Genomic DNA, 23,787 nt, shown 5'->3' with positions numbered 1-23,787 from the left:
TTAGACATACTGACACAAGAGTTACAGACATAAACAACATGAGCCGGAGTAGCCGCTGCAACTCGTGTGCGCCGCCGCCTTCTATCGATCTACTAAGTGCTATATAAGCACTACAAAACCACACAAGTCGAAATAAATAAATGTTGTAGCTTAGCACTGCAAATAAATAAATGTTGTAGCTTAGCACTGCAAACAGGTTGTAGATCGGCACTGCAAACAATATGGAAACAGTTCGTCTCACTTTGTGACTGGCTTACACATATATCAAATGCAGGGAGAAAGGGTAGTAACATTATATATAAAAAATAAATACAGCTGTACATTAAAGCTATAAAAACTATAGCGCTCAGGTAAACAAATGAACCTACGGTAGCATCTGTCTAAGTAACTGCTTTTTAAAATACATTTTAGCCTCTGCATAAGACTGCATGGTCATCAAGGCTATACACACACACACACACACACACACACACACACACACACACACACACACACACTTAACCACTTAACCACTTTTCACTTGCACATTTGTTTTTAGCAAGAATACATTTGTTTTAGCAAGAATTGTAGATCTACAAACTCACAACGCTGGATGTGTTGTGACCTTGTGGATCTGCAATGTTGCTACTTTTGTGCAGTGGTGTAAAGTAACTAAGTGCATTTACTCAAGTACTGTACTTAAGTACAATTTTGAGGTACTTTTACTTTATTTCCAATTGTCTATACTTTGGCAAATATTGTACTTTTACTTCACTACAATTATTTGAAAACTTTAGTTACTAGTTACTTTGCAGATATAAATTATTACATTATAAAACTTACATTAACCACTTCAGCCCTATTGTATACCTAGGCTTTGAAAATAGCCGATCAACTTGTGAGCTTGTAGATCTGCTATTTTCAAACATTTTAGTAATTTTACTTTTGGTACTTTAAGTACATTTTCATACCAATACTTTTGTACTTTTACTCAAGTAAATTTAGAAATTTGTAACAGTACTTTTACATTGCAGTATTGATACTTTTACTAAAGTAAAACATTTGAATATTTTTTTTTTTTTGTGTGACACTAACATGGCGAAGTAGGGCCTTAACTCTTTGACTGCGGACGACGCGATAACGCGTCAAGTGCTACTTTGTCCAGTTGGCCGTCGACGCGCTCGACGCGCTGGACGCGCGTTCATTGTTTAATCTCTGATTGCGCTATGCTGCTTAATATTCAATGTTATTCTCGAGTTCCACTTACTTCACGGACATCTGCATCCGGTTTCATGACCTGGATTCCGTTTCCGGTTTTTGATTCTTTTCCCCAGTCATTTTCGTCCAAAATAGGTAAATAAACGGTCTTTCACACGGTATGACGGACAAACGGACAGTTTCTCTTCTATAATCTATGGTCTGGGTGACGATCAGTCATCGCCGTCGTATATCACAACGTAATTTTCGCCGATCAAAACAATGGGGGGGACGTCACATCCGTTTTCATGTTTTTCCTTGTCTAATCTATGAAGAAGGGTGAGAGAGACCCAACGACATGATCAAAGCTGTCATGTGCTGCGCTCTAGTGGCGGATTTGTGCTGGGTCTTTACATTATGTGTCCTTAAATTATTTTCATGAGAAAAATTCAAAATATAAAAATAAAAAAACACGAAAATTGCTGGCACTGGGGGAGTACTTTATGAAAATACTCTGGCAGTCAAAGAGTTAATTTACAAAAGAAGGGAAACAAGGAAAAAGTTGAAATATGGAGATATGAGGTTTCTGAGCAACAATGCTAGTTTACAGAGAAAAGTGACATCACGTGCACACATCATTACACAGTTTTCTGTCCTTGTTTCTAATGAAGTGATACAGCACGCACGCACGCACGCACGCACGCCACACACACACACACACACACACACACACACACACACACACACACACACACACACACGCGAATGCTTTGTTGCTATGCACTCAGCAGAAAGTAGTCATTTAATCTCTGACAAAGTCAAGTAAGGTGGATTTTGGCTGTACGTGTGTGCGCACGTGCATGTGTGTGTGTGTGTGTGTGTGTGTGTGTGTGTGTGTGTGTGTGTGTGTGTGTGTGTGTGTGTGTGTGTGTGTGTGTGTGTGTGTGTGTGTGTGTGTGTTTTGAGGTCTTGTTGCTAGGGATGGAGTCAAAGTGTCTGTGTTTGTGTTACCTTGGCATCAGCCCGCTTCACACTTTCAAACACACACACACACACACACACACACACACACACACACACACACACACACACACACACACACACACAGAGAGTGCAGAGGACAAGCAGCAGAAAGTCTTTGTGGGCAAATCTCAGGTAAGAGACTTAACTAGGAATAAACATTTAGTCTCAAGACAGGCAGACAGACAGACAGACAGACAGACAGACAGACAGACAGACATACATTGTATATTGTTGCTGTCGGGTGGAAACCTTCCACACAGTCCAAAACTTTTCAGGAAAGGGGAAAAAATGACCTGTGTTCCAATCAGTGGTGGAAAAAGTACTCAAAATGTTTACTTGAGTAAAAGTATTAATACTGGAATATAGAAATACTCTGTTACAAGTAAAAGTCCGGAATTCAAAATATACTTGAGTAAAAGTACATAAGTATTGGCATCAAAATATACTTAAAGTACCAAAAGTAAAAGTACTCATTATGCAGAATGTACCAAAAGTAAAAGTTTAATTAAACACTTAAGCTGTGATGTGACATGTTTTGAATGTGTAGATCTGCTATTTTCACTATTCATGATTGATTGATTGATTTGTAATTTGAATACTTAAGTATTTTTTTAAATCAAGTACTCCAGTAATACTATTTGACCAGGATTATCTACTTTGACTCAAATACTGGGGTTGAGTAGTTTGTGTGCAGGTACCAAAGTCAGTTCCTGCTCTCATGGTCTCCCTATCTCATGTTTGTGTTTCTTATGTTATATTTTAATATAGTCAACATGATATTAATGTAAAGGTAGTCAACATGATATTAATGTAAAGGTGCCCTAAGTGATATTTGTTTGGTTAAAACAAAAAGTTGTATACTACTCATTGCTATAATCAGTGGTTCTCAAACGTTTTCGTGCCAAGGACCCCCAAAATGATGTATGTATTTGGCAAAAATATTTTGTTCAAGGGACCCCCAGAAGCAAAGATTTGAGTTACAAATGTTCGCTTAAAAAAAAAATATATATATATATATTCAAAGGTTTGCGCAAATTTCCAATGATCCATGGCAGGTGTTTTTCTCTCACATTTCTAAAGCCTTTTCAACTGCAATGAAAAAAGAAATCTGCCTGCGGGTGTCGCTGGTGAGGGATTTTGCATGTCAATCATCGCCTCTGCTCCGCCCCCCCCAAAGGAAAGGATAGGGGAGGGGAGGGGCGAGGAGGAGAGTGGGCGTGATTAATCGGCTGTGACCTCACTGCTGAAGGGCCAAGCTCAGATTACTTTTCAGCCTAATTATTCAGAAAACCCCACACCACAGAAAATCCACTGAATGTTCAAAGTTCCGATTTTTTGGGTGTAATTGAGGTCATAAAACCCCCCCAAAAAACATAAAAAAGTGAAAATGAATGTCATTGAACCTTTAACACATTTTGCTGGGGACCCCCTGGAGTTCGCAGGAATGGTTCGTTTTGCAATTTTGCAATTTTGCTTCCACTAGGCAGAGGAAGAAATGCCACCCTTTTCACATTGGCCTGTTATAGCACCACCAGCAGGTCTAAATTAGCAAAACACATTTTTGGAACAAAATGCCTCAAATCATGAATGCAGTGTTCGATTGCCGTGAAAGGCCTAAGAACAAATGGCACCCTTTTCACATTCGCACATTGGCACAATCTGACACCGCTATGCTCTGCCGTCTCTCTCTCTCTCTCTCTCTCTCTCGCGCGCATCGGTAAGTGAAATCTGACAGCGCTGTGCTCTGGCGTGTGTCCAGATCCCATTGTCTGAGAGGATGGTGAGCCCTCATTAGCTGAGAGGCCAGCCAATGAGGAAAAAGTGTTGAGAAGTGTCGAGAAGTGACGACTATGTACTGCTTGTAGACAGGCTGGCTTTTCAAGCCACCCTAAAAAGAAAGAAAAAACAAAAACTTCCAGCACCCTTAATGCGTACTTCTGAATGTATGTTGTGTTTCAGAGACAGAATGAAGGATTTAACTCTTTCAGTGCTGAGTAGAGGCTGTGGGCGGGTCGTCTCCTCCCACAGACACACAGGACGCCATGACACGCGTCTAGATGTCTGCTACACACCACAGGTACACGACACACGTCTAGACGTCTAGACACACCACAGGTACACGACACACGTCTAGACGTCTAGACACACCACAGGTACATGACACACGTCTAGCTGAGTCCTACTGGCGCTGCTCTGCGGCGACACGGGCACACAGGCTCCGCAGTAACTTGTTATATGTCCTTATATGTTTAGTTTTGTGCTGTTTTCCATGCTGTTTTATGTGGAGACTGGTACACTAGGGATCACACGGGTGGAAAGTGTGCACCATGGATAGGAAATCTTTATGGAGAATGGAATGGAGACGGTTGGACCGCAAACTAGTATGGCTACTAGCATGGCTAATGCTGTCTGGCTGGATAGCTGAGTGCCTAGCTCGCGAACCAAGCAACACGGGCCGACTAGTGTACAGCGGGACCGAGCTTCTACAGCTACAGGAGGGCGAAGCTCAGCGAATCTGCTGAGCTTGGTTCCAGGAGAGCTACTGACGCCGCCAGGACAGGCACCGTACCATGCTGGGAGAGCCAGGAAAAGGGGGAGGAAAGGTGGCGTCAGGCAACGTACTAGGAAGGCTACAAAGCTACCGCTGCCGCCGATACTACTTTGCAACGCCCGCTCACTGAGGAATAAACTGGACAACCTACGCACACAAGCGAGAGTCAGCTATGAATACCGTGAGTCTGGGTTATTGGTTTTTACGGAGACCTGGTTTGTTAAGGACATGCCGGACTGTCTTGTACAGGTAGAAGGGTTCTCACATATAGGCTCTGATAGAGAGGATAGCTCTGAGAAGCTAACAGGAGGAGGTCTCTGTGTGTATGTTAAGGACAGCTGGTGTCGGAACTATGCGATCAGAGACAATATATGTAACCCTGACTTGGAGCTGTTGTGTATCACGTTGAGACCATACTATCTGCCACGGGAGTTTTCTAATATCTTTGTATGTGTCGTGTATGTACCGCCAGATGCGAGGGCAGCCAGTGCAGCTAGCCAGATCGCAGACTGTGTACACCGTCGCCTGACGCACCTATGCTGGTCCTGGGTGACCTAAACCACTGCCCTCTGGAGAAATATCTGCCAGGCTTCCAACAATATGTGAAGTGTGCTACGAGGAAAAGCAACATACTGGACAAGTGCTTTGGTAACATCAAGGACGCCTATACAGCCAGAGCTATGGCTCCACTAGCCACCTCTGACCATAAGGCTGTCCATCTCACCCCCACATATAGATCTGTGTTTAAATCTAGCAAACCAGTCACCAAGACTATACATGTGTGGTCTGGTGATGCAGTGGAGGAGCTGAAGGGCTGCTTTTTATGCACAGACTGGGATGTCTTCTTTCACGATGCAGATGTCAACATAGCCATAGAGACAATAACCGCTTACATCACCTTCTGTGTGGATTCAATAATACCCCAGAAAACTTTTACTAAATATCCAAACAATAAACCCTATATCACAAAGGGAATCCAGGACTGCATTCGGAGAAAGAAGACAGCCTTCAGGATGGGGGACACAGCAGCTATGAAGGCTGCAGAAAGTGAACTTAGTCTGCAGCTGAGGGAATCCAGAAGGCAGCATAAAGAGGGGACCGTACCTATGTTCCCCAGGTTCTATGTTCCCCGCTTTCCTAGGAGAGCGGGGAATATAGGACCTAACCTAAACCTAACCCTAACCATAACCTTAGTGGGGGAACATACAGTAGGTCCGGGGAACATAGGTATGACCCCCATAAAGAGCGTGCAGAGCAGGAGTTAGCCAGCTCCAATATCAAGAGACTATGGGACTCTATCAGGAAGATGACAAACATGCAACCTACCAGGAAGCCCATGGCTGCTCAGAATGAGAGCGCAAAGGCAAATGAGCTAAATGATTTTTTAATGCGTTTTGAGACTGACACTGTCAAAGAATGCTGTGATGTAATAAATGCCTTACCATGTGATGGTGATGATGATAGAATAATAATTGATGCAGGTTCGGTTACTAAGGTGTTTAAAGCTTTGCAGACTAACAAAGCAACAGGACCGGATGGAATGTGTATTCCTCCTAAAAACATGTGCGGAGGAATTAACTCCAGCATGGCATCGTCTTTTCCAGGTTTCTATCGACACCAACACGGTGCCAGAACTATGGAAAAAATCGATCATAGTTCCAGTTCCAAAAAAGCCCTGTCCATTAGAAAACAATGATTATAGGCCAGTAGCACTAACCTCCAATGTGGTTAAATCCCTGGAGAGAATTATAACTGTGGAGCTCCGTAAGGAAACAGAGCGATCACTAGATTAGTTCGCCTTCAACACAATCCGTCCAGATATTCTTCTCCGTAAATTAGCTGATCTGAAGGTGAATCCGTTTTTAATTAAGTGGTATTTTTTATCTAATAGGCCACAACAGGTGAGATTTAACTCGGCACTCTCTGATAATGCAGTGAGTAGTACAGGGGCCCCTCAGGGGACAGATAGCTCGTCCCTTTTTGTTTACTTTATACACAAATGATTGTGTCAGCTCACAACCCAATCAGTATGTATTTAAGTTCTCTGATGACACTGTTATCCTCAGTCTACTCACAAGTGAATGTGACATCAGTAGCCATACAACTAGAGTGGACAGGTTTGTAGAATGGTGTGATGAACACCACTTACAAATTAATGTAAGGAAAACTGAGGAGATTGTGGTGGATCCCAGGTCCATAGGAGACCACACCACGATCACCATTCATGGTCATGACATCAAACAGGTCACCTCCTATAAATATCTAGGAGTACAGATCGATTGTGAAATGAGCTGGCACACTCATGTGACAAGTGTGTGTGCAAAAATACACCAGCGCCTTCATTTTCTCCGTTTAGACTCTTTGGTGTATGTAGAAACATAATGCTGATCTTTTATAGAGCTAGTATAGAGTCTGTTGTCAGATATGGTATCACCAGTTGGTTCGGAAACCTGACGGTAAAGTATACATCTGAGATCCTTAGATTAGTCAAAATGGCAGGGAAGATTATGGGTATGTCCACACCCCCCAGGTCATTTTTGAGCAGTCCACCATTGGGCTGGCTAAGAAGATTGTGTCTGACTCCTCTCATGTCCTACACACTGAGTATAGGTTACTGCCGTCAGGTAGGAGGTACGGGACCCATGCGTTCAACTACAATAGGTACAAGTACTCCTTTGTCCCTATGTCAATTACACTCCTCAATGATGTCCTTGCGGTGGGCAGACGGCGGGGCAGAAGGTTTTGAGGTGTGCTAAGGTGTTGGTCTTATTGCACTATATACTGAATGAGGTGGCTATTATTATTATTTATTATTATTATGGAGGGTGATGACTAGGAAAAACGGACTGTACATGTCACTGTGTGTTTATGTTTTTGTTTTTGTATCTGTCCTGTACTATATGGTATTGTGTATGCTGCTGGTCTGTGTGTCCAAGACAAATTTCTCCCTTGGGAGACAAATTAAAATAACCTTGATCCTAGACGTCTAGACACACCACAGGTACATGACACACGTCTAGACGTCTGCTACATACCACAGGTACACGACACACGTCTAGACACACCACATGACACACCTTACTTGTATGTCACATTACATAGTAGATAAATAGGTAAATATTTCTCCCTAAGAGACAGTATGTCACGAGGAAAACGAGAGAGAATATCTGTTTAGATTAGGACAGACTAGACCATACCCGTAGGGGGATATGAGCACCCAAAGTGTGCAGTTTGGCTTATGCGGTGAGAACAGACAGTTTATCAGGGATCGAAAGTGAGTTTGTACTGTGTAGTGCAGTGGTTCTCAAACTTTTTCATGGCAAGGACCCCCAAATTGACACTTGTTAGCCCGCGGACCCCCATTTGAAAAGATATGCCAGGGACCCCCATAAGAGAAGATTTTTTTACGGCTCTAGCAGTGAATCTCAACCATTTTAATTTCAAGGACCCCCAGTTTGACATGCATTAGGGCTACGGACCCCCATTTAATGGCATTTCTATCCCTTTGACCCCAGTTTATATGGTAAAATGTATGTTAATTTAACTGTGAGAGTGTACAAATGGAACCAAATGGACCCGTTAGAGTCCATTTGGTTCCATTTGTACACTGTCAGAGTTACAGACCCATAAGGGTCCATTTGGTGCCTAATCTATCATTTAGCTGGGGACCCCCTGGAACTCCCTTAAGGAGCCCTGGGGGTCCCCGGACCCCACTTTGAGAAGCAATGGTGTAGTGTATATGTCACAGGGAAATTGGCAGTCCAGGGAAATTGACAGGGGAGCGCTACTTTTATAGGCGCGGGGCGGTGCTGCGAGGCGGGGCTTTGATGCGAGGACGACGACCACAACAACAATATAACAACCAGGAAGCTACGCTAGGGGAACGCTGAAAATAAAATGGATAATATGAGAGAAATACTCAAGTAAAGTACGAATACCTCAAAATTGTACTTGAGTAAATCTACTTTGTTACTTTACACCACTATTACAAGGCTCAGTGGCGCACTTCGATAATCATTGGACTCCCCACCCACTACCACTGGGAGCCGGGGTTTGACTCCCGCTCGGGACATTACTTTTTCAAACAACCGCGGACTACTTTTTTTTCGCTGATAAAGTATAGTTTTGGACCATGACTGAGGCGCGCCGCCTTAGCAGACCTTGAGGCCGAGGAGTCGCGCCCGAGCGCCTCCAGGCGCGAGTGCCCGCGACGACCGGCCGATGGTCTGCTAGTCGACTTAAGCGCCGTCCGAGTTATGTACCGATAGGCACAGAATCGTAAATGATGTTGTGGGGACTGCGTTTGCCCCAAGTGCCACTCACTGCACTAACATAGCCCGCCAGGCCCGCCCCCTTGTGCTTCAACTGCATGGAATGAGGCTGTGTGTGTGTGTGTGTGTGTGTGTGTGTGTGTGTGTGTGTGTGTGTGTGTGTGTGTGTGTGTGTGTGTGTGTGTGTGTGTGTGTGCGCGTGCGCATGCGTGTGTGCGTGCTCGTTTGTGCATGCGTGTGTGGTGTGGGGCTCATGTCTGGCTTGCATTGCCCTCTAGCGTTGATTCTACAGAATTGCCTGAGGGGTGGTGAAAACAAGCGTACCCCTTTCATTTTCCCTGGAATGCCAATTTCCCTGTAACATATACACACACACGCACATCCCGTCGTGGAGGAACAGAACACCCACAAACACCCGCGCATATAAAGATCTAACAGGCGGAGCCGTTCCCCGTCGGCCGTCGCCAACACACACACGCGCGTGCGAGCCGTCGCGTGCGAGCCGTCGCGAGCGAGCGCGCACAAACAAACACACACACACACACACACACACACACACACACACACACCACTGTACATCCTCATGCGGCCCGTGGCCCGTCGCGAACACACACACACGGGCGTCGCGCAAACACAAATAATGTACATTGTGACACGTGCCTCCCCAACGTGCATGCGCACGTGCGTGTCCACGCATACACGGCCGCGGACCGAAGTTGTGGTGCGATCATCTCCCCCCCCACCCACCCACCCACACACACACACACCCACCACGGAGGTTAGTCAAATTATATGTAGGATTGAAAATAACTTTATACTTGGCATTTAACCACTTGAAACCCAGCGTCCCTATTCTGGGGGCACCATTCACCAGTCAGATTCTGTGCAGATTAAAATAGAACGCACCAAGTACAGTGCAACTCAGGTCCGTTTTACAATAGAGGGTCTAAGTGGTTAAACTGAAGTGATACATTCTAAATTCTAAAGTATAATGTGCACCCCTGGACTTGCATCATGGCACAAAGAACAAAGTACTGGACATATATGTTGATGCCAATAACGTACTCGTACTTTTATTCAAGTATGCACTCTCCTGTTCAAAGAGTGTTCAAATCAAACGTCTTTACCTTGCACCCTCTCGACCAATAGGATTACTACATCTGGAGGTCACACGGTGCCCTGCTGCGATTGTCCAATAGCGGCCGCCTGCTCGGCGGGCTAGACACCGCCCCCCCGAAGACCTACAGCACACGCAAAGGACCCCTGGTCCTCTACTCACAGGTGTGTGTGTGTGTGTGTGTGTGTGTGTGTGTGTGTGTGTGTGTGTGTACTTTCATCGCTATACTTGTCAACTTGGAACATGTTCCTGGTCCTCACAAGAGAAATGGTTGTTTTATGGCTTAACTCAATCTGCTATTTTCACCATTATGTGAAATAAGGCTTAAAGCTAATTCTGGGCAGCATTCATCCCAGTGGTTGAATTTGACGACAACTACTGGTAGCTCCGTGTCACTACAGCGTCTGTCAATCAGGGAAGGAATGGTGACAAATGAACGCTACAGGGTCTTAGCACCCGTGTATATTTTGGAATGCAACACCACATCGTCAGAAACTGTATTTATTAACGGGAAAATACATACATTTATAAATATATGTCCAGTGCCTGCGTCAATTTGGTGGGAGACACTCACGATTAAAAACATTATTTAACTAGAAAAAGTGCTCCTCGGAGCACAGGTCTCCACCAGGTCAGGTAGGTTATTGTGGCCTCCTGGTGGCGCTATAATAGGCCAATGTGAAACGGGTGTAATTTTTTCTTAGGCCTTTCACGGCAATCGGACACTGATGATTTGAGGCATTTTGTTCCAAAAATGTGTTTTGCTTAATTAGACTTGCTGGTGGCGCAATAACAGGCCAATGTGAAATGGGTGGCATTTCTTCCTCGGTCTAGTGGGAATGTGTGTGCAACATTTCATGGAAATCACACGTTGCGTTCATGATTTGAAGCATTTTGTTCAAAACGGACCTATCCTGCACATTTTGGAAGCCAATCTTAGCCAATCAGGAAGGAAGGTATATGGAAAATCTGACAGATCAGTGTTGATCACATGACTATAGAGATACTGGCCCTCATTTATCAACGGAACGTATAAATCAGCGTATATTTTTCCATATATTCGGCCGTACGCCAACGTCGAAGTCACATTTATCAACGAATCCTACACAGCCGATCCGAGCGTACATTTGGTCCCAGCCTTGATAAATCTCACGTCTGAAAACGAGCGTCATTTAAATAACACGCCCTTAAATATTCTCGAAACACCCCGATTTTACGACATGAAGAACCATAATACGACCAAAGAAAGAGTTTCGCTGGCTCGCCTCGCCTCGCTGCCTGTCAAGTCACACACACACACACACACACACACACACGCACGCACGCACACATGCACACGCCTCTCTTTCTCTCTCTCTCTCTCTCTCTCTCTCTCTCTCTCTCTCTCTCTCTCTCTCTCTCTCTCTCTCTCACACACACACACACACGCACCTGTGTCTTTCATAATCCGTTACGGTACAATCTTTGTTACCATTGATATTTGACATTTGATACCAATCACATCGCCATGAATGGAATACTTGTATATTTATTTACCCCATACCGAGCAGTGCGTGTTCGAGTTACACTAAAGCAGTCATGTAGGCTATATTCCCCATGAGACTCGGGCGGTCTGCATTGATCCCGTGCCGCCACCCATGTTATAAGAGATTGGAGCGTCAGGTTTATATCCTTAACCCAGCCAGGTTGTAGCCTATATAACTCTCTATGACATAACTCCATACCATAGGACAAGCTACTGTAAGTTTGTAGACCTCACTGTCCATGAAAAGATGGTCGGGAGTCCCGACCGCGGGACTCCCGACGCAAAAGCGCTCGTATATTTTGAAAATAGCAGACCTACAAGCTCACAATGCGTCACGATGCAACACAACACTTGTGAGCTTGTAGATCTGCTATTTTCAATGCAGCCAGATCTGCAATCTTATCTGAATGACTGTTAAAGCAGTTTGTTTAAATTACTTTATAAAATGTTATATTTTCACAGGGATTATTTTATAGTGTAGATATACATTTTGGAGTGGATATATGTGTCCAGATGCCTGTCAGACAGTCAGACAATGATGCTCCGCAGGTCTAGGATGGAAAAACGACCGCAGCCAAAGTCAACAACTGCTCGTGACCAGACGTGAGATTTCAGCGTACGGTAGGATGAAGCCCACGTCAGGATATATTGATAAATGCCGAAAGGTGCGGTGATCTCGCCGTACGCCCATTATTTGGGCTGCACCGCGTTGATAAATGAGGGCCACTGTGTACCGATTTGCGTGATGTTTGGACAAAATCTGTAGGAGTTATATTAAAAAATGGGGTTTGCTAAAATTAGCCTCCTGGTGGCACTATAACAGGCCAATCTGAAAAATTGGGAGCAGAGGTTTGGCTCTGGCCTCCAGGGAGTGTTTGCACAGTTTTGCAGCTAACGGACCAACGGTGCCGGAGATTAGCTGCTCACAGACAGACGGACGGACAGGGTGCAAAACATAGAGACAATAATGTTTAGGGACGTTGTCAAATACACATTTATGTGGAATGTTTATTGCTAAAAATCTACCAGTGAGAGTATATATCAAAAATAACTTTTGTTTAATTGAAAAAGCTACTTAGTATAGCTTTAGTGGTACATGTAACATTTTTAATAATTATATAAAATGGCATCAGAAGTACAATATTTTTCTTTGAAAGGTATTGGAGAGAAAGTCGTGAGTATCCTAAATAATAGTTCAACACTCCACCACTGTAACATAATGTCTTCCTCGGCTTCAGGACCTGGTCTCCCTGGCAACCGCCTACCAATCAAAGACCAGAAACAGAAGGAGGCGGGGCTTGCAGCCGGCCAGACAGGAAGTGGATCAGCAGCTGAGCACCTTAAGAGAGCTGACGGCGGCCATCTTGTCCTACGGCAACGAGCAGGTAGAAGCATGAGCCAAATTCCAATACCTTCATTCCTGCACACTCCGCACTCCGTCCTCCAGTCCAATATAGTCTCTATGCACAGCAGCCATATTGGAAAGAAATTGGGCCTCTTCCATACTTCTGTAGTGGAATTCTGGATCAATCAGCAATCGATGAGGCACATAGGAGTCGAGACAATATTCTAGGTGGTGATGATTATGCTTTATGTTACATGATATCACGGTCAGAAGTACATTAACACTCATGTCAGTGGTACGGTAGTTCTGCCTCGAGCACAGGGCAGAGATCATAGTTATACTGTAGCTGCCTGAAGGACAAACTGAACCATAACAAGATAGGCTGTACCAAAACAATAGCTATTAGGCCTAGATTAGGCCTAAATGTCCCCACTAGGCTAGTGGAGACATTTAGGCTCTTGACAAGCTGTCACATATCCTAATGTATTGTAGAAGTATTATACATAAGTGATGGTAACATAAAGGTTAGATATAAGCAGCCATATAATTTCTTGCTCACTTCCTTCAGGTGTTATCAATGTTTGTAATGAAGGCTTTTTCCCATAACTCTGAGAGTGTACAAATGGAACTTTATGGGTCCATTTGGTTTGGTTTTGTTGTGTATGGGCGTTTTGCGGTGTGCGAGAATGCATGTCAAACAGCTCAATTCATAAGCATATATAAGAGAGAAATACAGCGTCCAGGACGAGGAACGAGTAGGCAGAAATGTACTGGAATGTGGCTGTTAGTCCAACCTGCTTGAATCCTCCGCACTCGCAACTAATCCTCACCTCCTTGCTCGGAGGTGGGACTAAGTCGCGAGTGGAGTGTGCAAGTGTGGAAGTTTAGAGTATTGGAATTTGGCTATCCATCTCTCTCTCTCTCTCTCTCTCTCTCTCTCTCTCTCTCTCTCTCCTACAGTTCAGAGCAGATGTCTCTCGTCCCCTGCCCTTCCTCCTGCCCCTCACCACCCCCCTGTACCATGGATGCCAGCCTACACCTCTACAGAGCCCGCCTCCCTTTCCCAGACCGCCCAGCACCCCACCAACCTGCCCCAGACCGCCTAGCACCCCACCAACCTGCCCCGCACCGCCCAGCACCCCGCCTCCCTGCCCCAGACCGCCTAGCACCCCACCTCCCTGCCCCGTGCCGCCCAGAACTTCTCCCCGCCAGTCCAGGCTCCATCTCAGACCTCACCGGGTCCCACAGAACCCCGGTTCTGACCAACCTGAACCGCAACCTCTGAGACCCCGTGGACAGGATTACAGTGGAGGTAACATTATGGATGGATGGACAGATGAGAACTTTTGTTTTGATAATTACTTGTTTAACCCATTTAGAAATGATGTTTAGCCCAATACAAAATTATATGTTTTTGGCCGCGGACCCCCATCTCAAATTATTTTGTGCCAGGGACCGCCGGAAGCAAAGATTTGAGTAAAACTTTTGCTTAAAAAAATAATAATATATATATATATATATATATATATATATATATATATATATATATATATATACTGTGTATTCAAAGATTTGCAAAAATGTTATAGCAGATCTACAAGCTCGTAGTGCATTAAGTGATGCGCTATGTGCTTGTATATCTGCTAGTTTTGAAGAACCGTGACACACACACTCAATGTTTATTGCTTTATGAGCTGTGCACAATACAAGAGTAAATAAGAGTAAATGTGAGAGTGAGTGTGCAGGTGTGAGATCTGTGTGACTACCTGAGGGAATGTTGGGTGAATCCCTACAGTGAATCTTTGAGAGTGAATCCCTGAGAGTGAATGCACATTTTGGATCTGTGTGAATTCTCCAATACGGCAGAGTTTCTGTGTGGGTCCAGTGAGTGTGGAGTGGCCCTGTGTGGATGCCTATGCGCAAGAAATAGACATTGTGGGGGACTAATGCCTTTTTCTGTAAAGCACGTTGAGCTGCATTTCATGTCATGAAAGGTGCTATACAAATAAAGTTTTATATTTATTATTATTATTATTGTTATTGTTATTGTTATTGTTATTGTTATTATTATTATTATTATATGCTTTCCTGGTTTTAATGGGTTAATTATATATAATTACAGTAATTGCCAGTTAAATGAAAGTAAGCAGATTGTAGTTTGAATGCAATCCTAACATGAAAACAAATAATTCAATCCTAACATGAAAACAAATAATTCAAACCTAACATGAAAACAAAGAATCCATGTGTCTCTCCTGACAGATGTGGAGCAGGAACATCAGGGGCACAAGGCACGGAGGGGAATCGGGTTTGAGCTGGTTCTCCACACATCCAGGACTGATATCCCACAGACAGAGACTCATCCTGGGCCAGATATCCTGCACACATCCAGGAGGACTGATAGCCCACAGACAGACCTCCACCCTGGGTAGGCCTGTCAACATTATTCCAGAATCGTGCGATCACAATTATTTGAGATAACCGCGATTATGTTGCATAATTGTCATAATAATTTCCATCTTGAAAATTTTTCATAAATATTTTTAAATCAGAAATAGCAGATCTGCAAGCCCACAGACGCGTTTTGATTTTAGTTTTTTGCATATTTTGACCACCTCTAATAAATAAATAATCATATTATTATGACTAGACCATACCCATCGGGGGATGTGAGCACCCACGCTTGTTTCACGGATGTGGCAACACCGGCGCTTGTTTCACACACATGATTTGGCAACCCAGGAGCCAGCAAACACAAAAACGCTAATAAACAGCTGACATTTGGGGAAAGCGAAAAACGGGCTTCGGTGTTCCGTGCACATGGTAATGGTCAATGGCTGTGTGCAAATGCAGATCAATTGCTCCAGCCATTGAGGAGAACCGGGCAGACGAGTTTGTGGGTCACGCACAGACAGACGCACACACAGAGCTTTGTAGAATTATAGGATGATTATTTTATTTTTTTATCGCAAAAAAATGCTTATGAAAAAAGCTGATCTACAGGCTCACGTGTCGCATTGTGATCTTGTAGATCGGCTTTTTTTCTTTCTTCAGAAATAGGACTTATGTTGTCAAAGTTCTTGCCACCCTCTATGTCCTGAAATGATGCCTCTGCTCCACTCATCCAGGACTGCTATCTCACACAGAGAGCTCCATCCTGGACCAGACATCCTGCACACATCCATGACAGATATCCCACACCAAGGTTATTATTTAGTTTTGAATTTCACATTCATTTTGATTTTTCATTTCCGTATGACTTAATGTTTTCAATTTCACTTTAGTTTTGATTTGTTTGTCCTAGACATGTTTGCTAGTTTATTTTATATTTGTGTGAAAATGATTACTTTTATTGAAATTGTATTAGTTTTTTTTTCATTATTGTAAAATGTCAAGGTCATAAAATAGCAAGAATAACTAGCAGATCTACAAGCTCACAACACGTTGCATCACGACACATTGTGAGCTTTTAGATCAGCTTTTTCTGCTAATTTTAAAGACTGAAACTAAGGACATGTTCTGTATGATTTGAGTTAGTTTTCATACGTTTTGTAAGCACAAAAAGTTACAATTAGTTATTGTTTATTTTTTGTTGTTTTGCAAAGCCTCATTTACCATTTTGTCAGTTAACTAAAATGTGTTTATTATTCATTTATTGTATTTATTTCCTATTCCGGTTTGCGTTATTTCATTAATTTTGTTAACTACTAGTAACTACCATGTACTAGTGTAAATAAAACTTTTTTTTTGTTCTCTTGTTTGATCTCCCTTCCCCCCCTTCTTCCTCCCCCTCTTCTTTCTAATGGAAATAACGTTACGATGGGAACGATGTACGAAAACGAATTCCTCCCCCTCTTCTTTCTAATGGAAATAACGTTATGATGGGAACGATGTACGAAAACGAATTTCACCCACTTTTTAAAGAGGTGGTGGCATGGTTTTGCACTTTTTCATGTGTCTATGAGGTTGATAGAACTTCATTAAGCCCCCTGGTGGTGTTTTTATGGTGTTTTATGTCTTCTCTGACTATTTTGAGTTTCTACCTGGAGGCTGAAACCATGAGGGTCAAACGTGCCAATAGAGAAACAGCGCTTTAGTGACATAGTAAAAACATACCCTCCCCCTCATTATCATAACACAACAGGTGTGGGCATGAGGAGGAGGAGGGACTAGGACAGGTGGGTGGTGCTAAGGTGGTGGAGGAGGTGCTAAGGTGAGAACCAGGTATATATGTTAATGAACTGGAGGCGTGTCCACATAAAAAAAACATAATTTTTACAATTTCTGTACACTTTTTTGAAAAAATCTTCCTCCTAGTTTAACCATAATACCTGATGATTATGTTTTAGGGGGGGAAAAATCACTGAAAATCACCGCACCCCGTCTTTAACTTTGTAATCCTGTGATGTGACAATAAACCTGATTCTGATTCTGAACTATAACCCTGTCCCACTTACAGAGCTTCACCAAGGGCTGGTTCTCCACACATCGAGGAGGACCGCTCTCCCGCACACAGACCTCCTTCCTGGGCCAGGCATCCTGCAGCCATCCAGGACCGCTATCCCACACAGACGGCTCCATCCTGGGCCAGGCCATGAAGGAAGGTCCCCAGGAGAACCAGGACAGCCTCAGGTGATCAGTTGTACTCATTCAAACTGGGATCGAATTTTGGTTTATAAGTGGCAGTGGTGTCAAGTAACTAAGTACATTTACTCAAGTGCTGTACTTAACACATTGGGTGCCAGAGGTTTATTAAAATACTGTACGTTCCGTGCCTGCATTTCTTCCATCCACTTACGTTGATACGTTTCGTGCTGTAGAAGCCCCGACGCGGAAGTGCATGTAAACAAAGCGTGCGTGCGAGACGGCGGAGGGTCCAGACTAGCGCCTGGAACAATAATATTTCTAACGCGATCTTCCATTGCAGAGTGATCGCCGATCGAAAACGGCTTGCTTCCACCACGTTAAAAAGAAATGGAGATATTAAGCTTTTAGTCAAGGAGTTAACATTGGAAAGGCCGACCGGAAGGATTTTTGACATGGATCCACATCCGGCCTCTCCTTCTCAGAGACTCCTTGGATGATCCCAAAGTTTCGTTAGAGCGCCCCACGTGGGCCCCACGTATACATTTTTTTTTTGTCAAAAACGGTCCGGACCGTTTATGTATAATTAAGTACAATTTTGAGGTATTTTTTACTTTACTGGAGTAAATTCAGTTCAATTCAATTTAAAAAAATTCTGTACTTTAACTTCTACTCCACTACATCTCAGAGGCAAATATTATACCTTTGCTCCACTACAATCATTTGAAAACTTTAGTTACAATTTTCTTTTTTTATTACAAAACATACATTAACCACTTATAATACAAAGTGTTTAAAATAGTGCTTTGATGCTCATATTAACTTTAGGAAGTATTAAGTCGTTTTTTTATTAGCATATGCATTCCATACATTCCATAGGGCTGGACCACACATGGACATATGACATCATCAACTTGCGACGGGAGCGGTCCCTATTGAGTGAAAGACCAACTAAGCCATTGAATTAATTTTCAATGAGATGCTCCCGTGAAATGGTCGCCTCACTCGTGCTCATTTTCACGCACACACCATGACAAGAGCTGGATCGTCCATCCATCCATCCATCTTCAACCGCTTATCCGGAGTCGGGTCGCGGGGGCAACAGTTCCAGCAGAGAGCTCCAGACCTTCCTCTCCTGAGCAACATTAGCAACTTCCTCCTGGGGGATCCCGAGGCGTTCCCAGGCCAGTGTGGAGATGTAATCCGCCCATCTGGTCCTTGGTCTGCCCCGGGGTCTCCTCCCAGTGGGACGTGCAGCGAGGACCTCCCTAGGGAGACGCTCGGGAGGCATCCGTACTAGATGCCCGAACCACCTAAGCTGGCTCCTTTCCAAGCGAAGGAGCAGCGACTCTACTCCGAGTCTCTCCCGGGTGACCGAACTTCTCACCCTATCTCTAAGGGAGATGCCAGCCACCCGTCTGAGAAAACTCATTTCGGCCGCTTGTACCCGCGACCTTATTCTTTCGGTCATGACCCACACTTCATGACCATAGGTGAGAGTAGGAACGAAGATTGCTCGGAAGACCGAGAGCTTTGCCTTCTGGCTCAGCTCTCTTTTCGTCACCACAGTGCGGTACAGCGACTGCAATACCGCTCCTGCTGCTCCGATTCTCCGGCTGATCTCCTGCTCCGTCCTCCCCTCACTCGTGAACAAGACCCCGAGATACTTAAACTCCTTCACCTGGGGCAAAGCCTCATTCCCTACCCGGACTGCACAATCCACCGGTTTCCTGCTGAGAACCATGGCCTCAGATTTGGAGATGCTGATTTTCATCCCAGCCGACGCACACTCGACTGCGAACCGATCCAGTGAGAGCTGAAGGTCCCGGACCGATGGTGCCATCAGGACCACATCATCCGCAAAAAGCAGTGACGCAACCCTTAGCTCACCGAACCGTATACCCTCTCCGCCACGACTTCGCCTCGAGATCCTGTCCATGAAAATCACAAACAGGATAGGTGACAAGGCGCAGCCCTGTCTGAGACCAACCCCCACTGGAAAATAATCCGACTTACTGCCGAGCACACGGACACAGCTCTCGCTTTGGGCGTACAGAGATTGGATGGCCCTCAACAAGGTCCCCCTCACCCCATATTCCTGCAGCACCTCCCACAGAAACTCCCGGGGGACCCGGTCATATGCCTTCTCCAAATCCACAAAACACATGTAGACCGGATATGCATACTCCCAGGCCCTCTCCAGGATCCCTGCCAGAGTAAAGAGTTGGTCAGTTGTTCCACGACCAGGACGGAAACCACATTGCTCCTCTTGAATCTGAGGTTCGACTATCGGCCGGACCCTCCTTTCCAGTACCTTGGCATAAACTTTCCCAGGGAGGCTGAGTAATGTGATACCTCTGTAATTGGCACACAACCTCTGGTCCCCCTTTTTGAAAAGTGGGACCACCACCCCAGTCTGCCACTCCCTCGGTACTGTCCCAGACTTCCACGCGATGTTGCAAAGACGTATCAACCAAGACAGCCCCTCAACACCCAGAGCCTTCAGCATTTCTGGACGAATCTCATCAACCCCCGGAGCTTTGCCACTGTGGAGTTGTTTAACTACCTCAGTGACTTCCTTCCGGGAGATTGACGCCGATCCCCCATCATCCTCAGGCTCTGCTCCTGTCAGGGAGGGTGGGTCTGATGTCATTGGGTTTAGGAGTTCCTCAAAGTGTTCCTTCCACCTCCCTACGACTTCCTCACTTGAAGTCAGCAGAGCCCCATCCTTGCTGTATACAGCTTGGATGGTTCCCCGCTTTCCCCTCCTGAGGTGCCGTATGGTCGTCCAGAACAACTTTGGTGCCGCCCGAAAGTCCTTCTCCATGGATTCCCCGAACTCCTCCCACACCCGCTGCTTAGCCTCCGTCACAGCTGTGGCTGCCGCCCTTCGGGCCTGTCGGTACCTTGCAACTGCCTCTGGAGTCCCCTGGGATATCATACCCCGATAGGCCTCCTTCTTCAGTCGGACGGCTTCCCTGACCACCGCTGTCCACCAGGGTGTTCGAGGGTTACCGCCCCTTGAGGCACCTAAGACCTTCTGACCACAGCTCACAGCCGCAGCTTTAGCAATAGAGGCTTTGAACATTGCCCATTCCTGTTCAATGCCCCCAACCTCCACAGGGATGCCAGAGAAGTCCCGCCGGAGGTGGGAGTTAAATTCCTTCCGAACAGAGGTCTCCTCCAAACGTTCCCAGTTCACCCGCACTACACGCTTGGGTTTGCCAGGTCTGTCCAGAGGCTTCCCCCGCCATCTGAACCAACTCACCACCAGATGGTGATCAGTTGACAGTTCCGCCCCTCTCTTCACCCGAGTGTCCAGAACATGCGGCCTCAGATCAGCTGATACGATTACAAAATCGATCATTGATCTTTGGCCTAGGGTACTCTGGTACCAAGTACACTTATGAGCATCCTTATGTTTGAACATGGTGTTTGTTATTGTCAGTCCATGACTAGCACAGAAATCCAATAACAAGCCACCACTCAGGTTCAGATCAGGGAGACCGTTCCTCCCAATCACGCCAGTCCAAGTATCCCCGTCATTGCCCACGTGTGCGTTGAAGTCCCCCAGCAAGACTATGGAATCCCCCACCGGAGCCCCATGCAGGACCCCATGCAGGGTATCCAAAAAGGCCGAATACTCTGAACTCTTGTTTGGCGCGTACGCACAGACAACAGTCAGAGTTTTCCCCCCATCAACCCTTAGGCGGAGGGAGGCGACTCTCTTGTCCACCGGGGTGAACCCCAACGTGATGGCACTCAACCGGGGGCTTGTGAGTATCCCCACACCCGCCTGAGACCTCACACCCTGAGCAACTCCAGAATAAAACAAGGTCCACCCCTTGTCCAGGAGTTTGGTTCCAGAGTCCTTGCTATGTGTGGAGGCAAGCCCCACCAGGTCTAACCGGTAGCGCTCTGCCTCCCGCACCAGCTCAGGCTCCTTCCCCACCAGCGTAGTTACGTTCCACGTCCCAAAAGTCAGCCTCTGCTGCCCCTGATTGGTCCGTCTGGAACCTCTGCTGTCACTGCCACCCATCTGACAGTGCACCCGACCCCACTGGTTCCGATCGCGGGTGGTGGGCCCACGTGGCGGCGAAGATCTGCCCACGTTCCTTCTTCGGGCTGTGCCCGGCCGGGCTCCGTGGTTAGCCCGGCCGAGCTGGATCGTGGTCAGCTTTTTTTTCACGCAGCGCGCGTGGAAATGAGGGGTTGCCAGTGCGACGCTGATCCAAGCGAGAATGCAGGCGGTGTGTAGATCCCTGTCTGAAAAGGCCCTTAACTCATTCACTGCCAGAGTAAATAAATAAATAAATCACCCACTGCCAGCGATTTTTTTTGTTTTCCCTACCTTTTCAACTAGTCACAGAATATTTATCTCCAGTATGATCGATCCCCCGATCATTGCTAATCACAGAGGCTTGTTAAAGGCTGTTGAAAATAGCGTGTCTCGCCAAAAATGCATAGTAAAACACAGGAGGCGATATACAGTCGGTTCCCCTAGTACGTTAACCAGGAAGTGAATGGAGGAGTAAATCTAGGTTGGGGAACAGCGCCATCTAGTGGAAAACCACTGAGAACACACAACTCGTCATACTCGTCATTGGCACTGTGGACCTCGGGCCAACTGACGTCAGTGGCAGTCAATGACTTAAAGGGATAGTTCACCCACAATTTGTTTCCCTATCGATTAGTTTGAGTTCATGGATATTTTTTAGTTTTTGTCGCGTTCCTCCTAAGCCAATAATTTGATTACCAGCGGACCGGTAGGCAGCGGTTCCGGTAGGAGACACAAAGGAGACTCTTCGTTTCTCCTACCGGAACCGCTGCCGGTCACCAAATGATTGGCTTTGGAATGCATCAAAAAATGAAAAAGATATCCATATCTCCATGGGGTGATTAATCCATAGAAAAAAATATTAAAATGGTATTCCTAAATGTACTCTTTTCTCCACCACTCTCTTTCCTTCATTTGTATTCCTCTCCTCTCCTCTCCTCTCCTCTCCTCTCCTCTCCTCTTCTCTCCTCTCCTCTCCTCTCCTCTCCTCTCCTCTCCTCTCCTCTCCTCTCCTCTCCTCTCCTCTCCTCTCCTCTCCTCCCCTCCCCTCCTCCCCTACCCTACCCTACCCTCTCCTCTCCTCTCCGCTGCTCTCCTCTCCTCTCCTCTCCTCTCAGTATTCTGATCATGTGAGAGGAGGAGGTGACATGTACTGTGTGTACATGAAGACATGCGCCACAGATCCACATGGAGCGGGTATGAATCAGAGCTGCATCGACATGGAACACCAGCGCCAGGACTCTGACACGGAGGACCAGGGTGTGTGCGCGTTGAAGAAGGCCACCGTGGACTCGTCCTGGGCCAACAGTCAGCTGTCCCACGTCACTTACTATGGAGGACACCTGGCCGGGAGCAGACAGGCCCACATGGGCGGTGAGACAGTCTCTGTGATGTTCTATTCACACCGTTGCTGTCGGGCAAGAAACCTTGTAATCTGTATTTCAAATTGTGTTTTTTTTTTTTTTTCCAAAATGAATGCTCTACTTTGTAGTCGAAAAAGTTGCAAACATAGCCGTCAAAATGTATTAACAAGTGCTTGTGACGAACTAATAACTACATTGTATCATTGGACATTGGAACACACTTATTGTCTCCGCCAGGCCGAAAGGCATGGTCGAGACTATGTTTTGCACCCTGTCCGTCCGTCCGTCCGTCCGTCCGTCCGTCCGTGTGTCCTCCCGTAGTCCGTCGGTCCGCGTGTCCTTCCGTCCGTCTGTCCGTCTTTTTTCTTTAAGACAGCGTGCGATTTCCGTTAAATTTCGCACACACATTCCCACTATAGGCTGAGGAAGAAAGGCGCTACAACAGGCCAATTTGTGTTTGTTTTACCTATAACTGCACCGATCTGTGTAAAACTTTGTATGCGCACTCCCTAGAGGCCAAGGAAAAACCTTTGCCCTGCATTTTTCACATGTCTTTTATAGCGCCACCAGGAGGCCGACACATTTTTGGATATTACTACGCAAATTGGTAGACATGATCTCTATAGTCATGTGATCAAGACGGATGTGTTAGATTTATCATATTCCATCCTGATTGGCTTCTAAAAGCCAAGACATCTAAAGTCATCTAAAGTTTGCAGGAGTGGCCCGTTTTGAACAAAATAACGCAAATCATTAACACAGCTTCCGATTGCG

General features: G+C 45.6%; 1 protein-coding gene across 1 annotated transcript in view; it reads left to right on the top strand.

The window, feature by feature from the left end:
- The window catches only part of LOC308105828 (uncharacterized protein), a gene marked incomplete at both ends in the record, with an annotated part of 157,577 nt that overhangs the window by 112,504 nt on the left and 21,286 nt on the right, over positions 1-23,787 (top strand). Inside the window, 3 exons of the mRNA XM_080456752.1 lie at positions 16,175-16,213; positions 17,468-17,640; positions 22,768-23,023. Coding sequence (XP_080312878.1) covers positions 16,175-16,213; positions 17,468-17,640; positions 22,768-23,023 — 468 coding nt within the window. The remainder of the gene's footprint in view (positions 1-16,174; positions 16,214-17,467; positions 17,641-22,767; positions 23,024-23,787) is intronic.

Source organism: Gymnoscopelus braueri (assembly GCF_963280865.1).
Source record: "Gymnoscopelus braueri genome assembly, chromosome: 18".
NCBI lineage: Eukaryota > Metazoa > Chordata > Actinopteri > Myctophiformes > Myctophidae > Gymnoscopelus > Gymnoscopelus braueri.
Note: the sequence above shows the minus strand (reverse complement) of the source record. Positions and strands in the feature narration are given on the sequence as shown.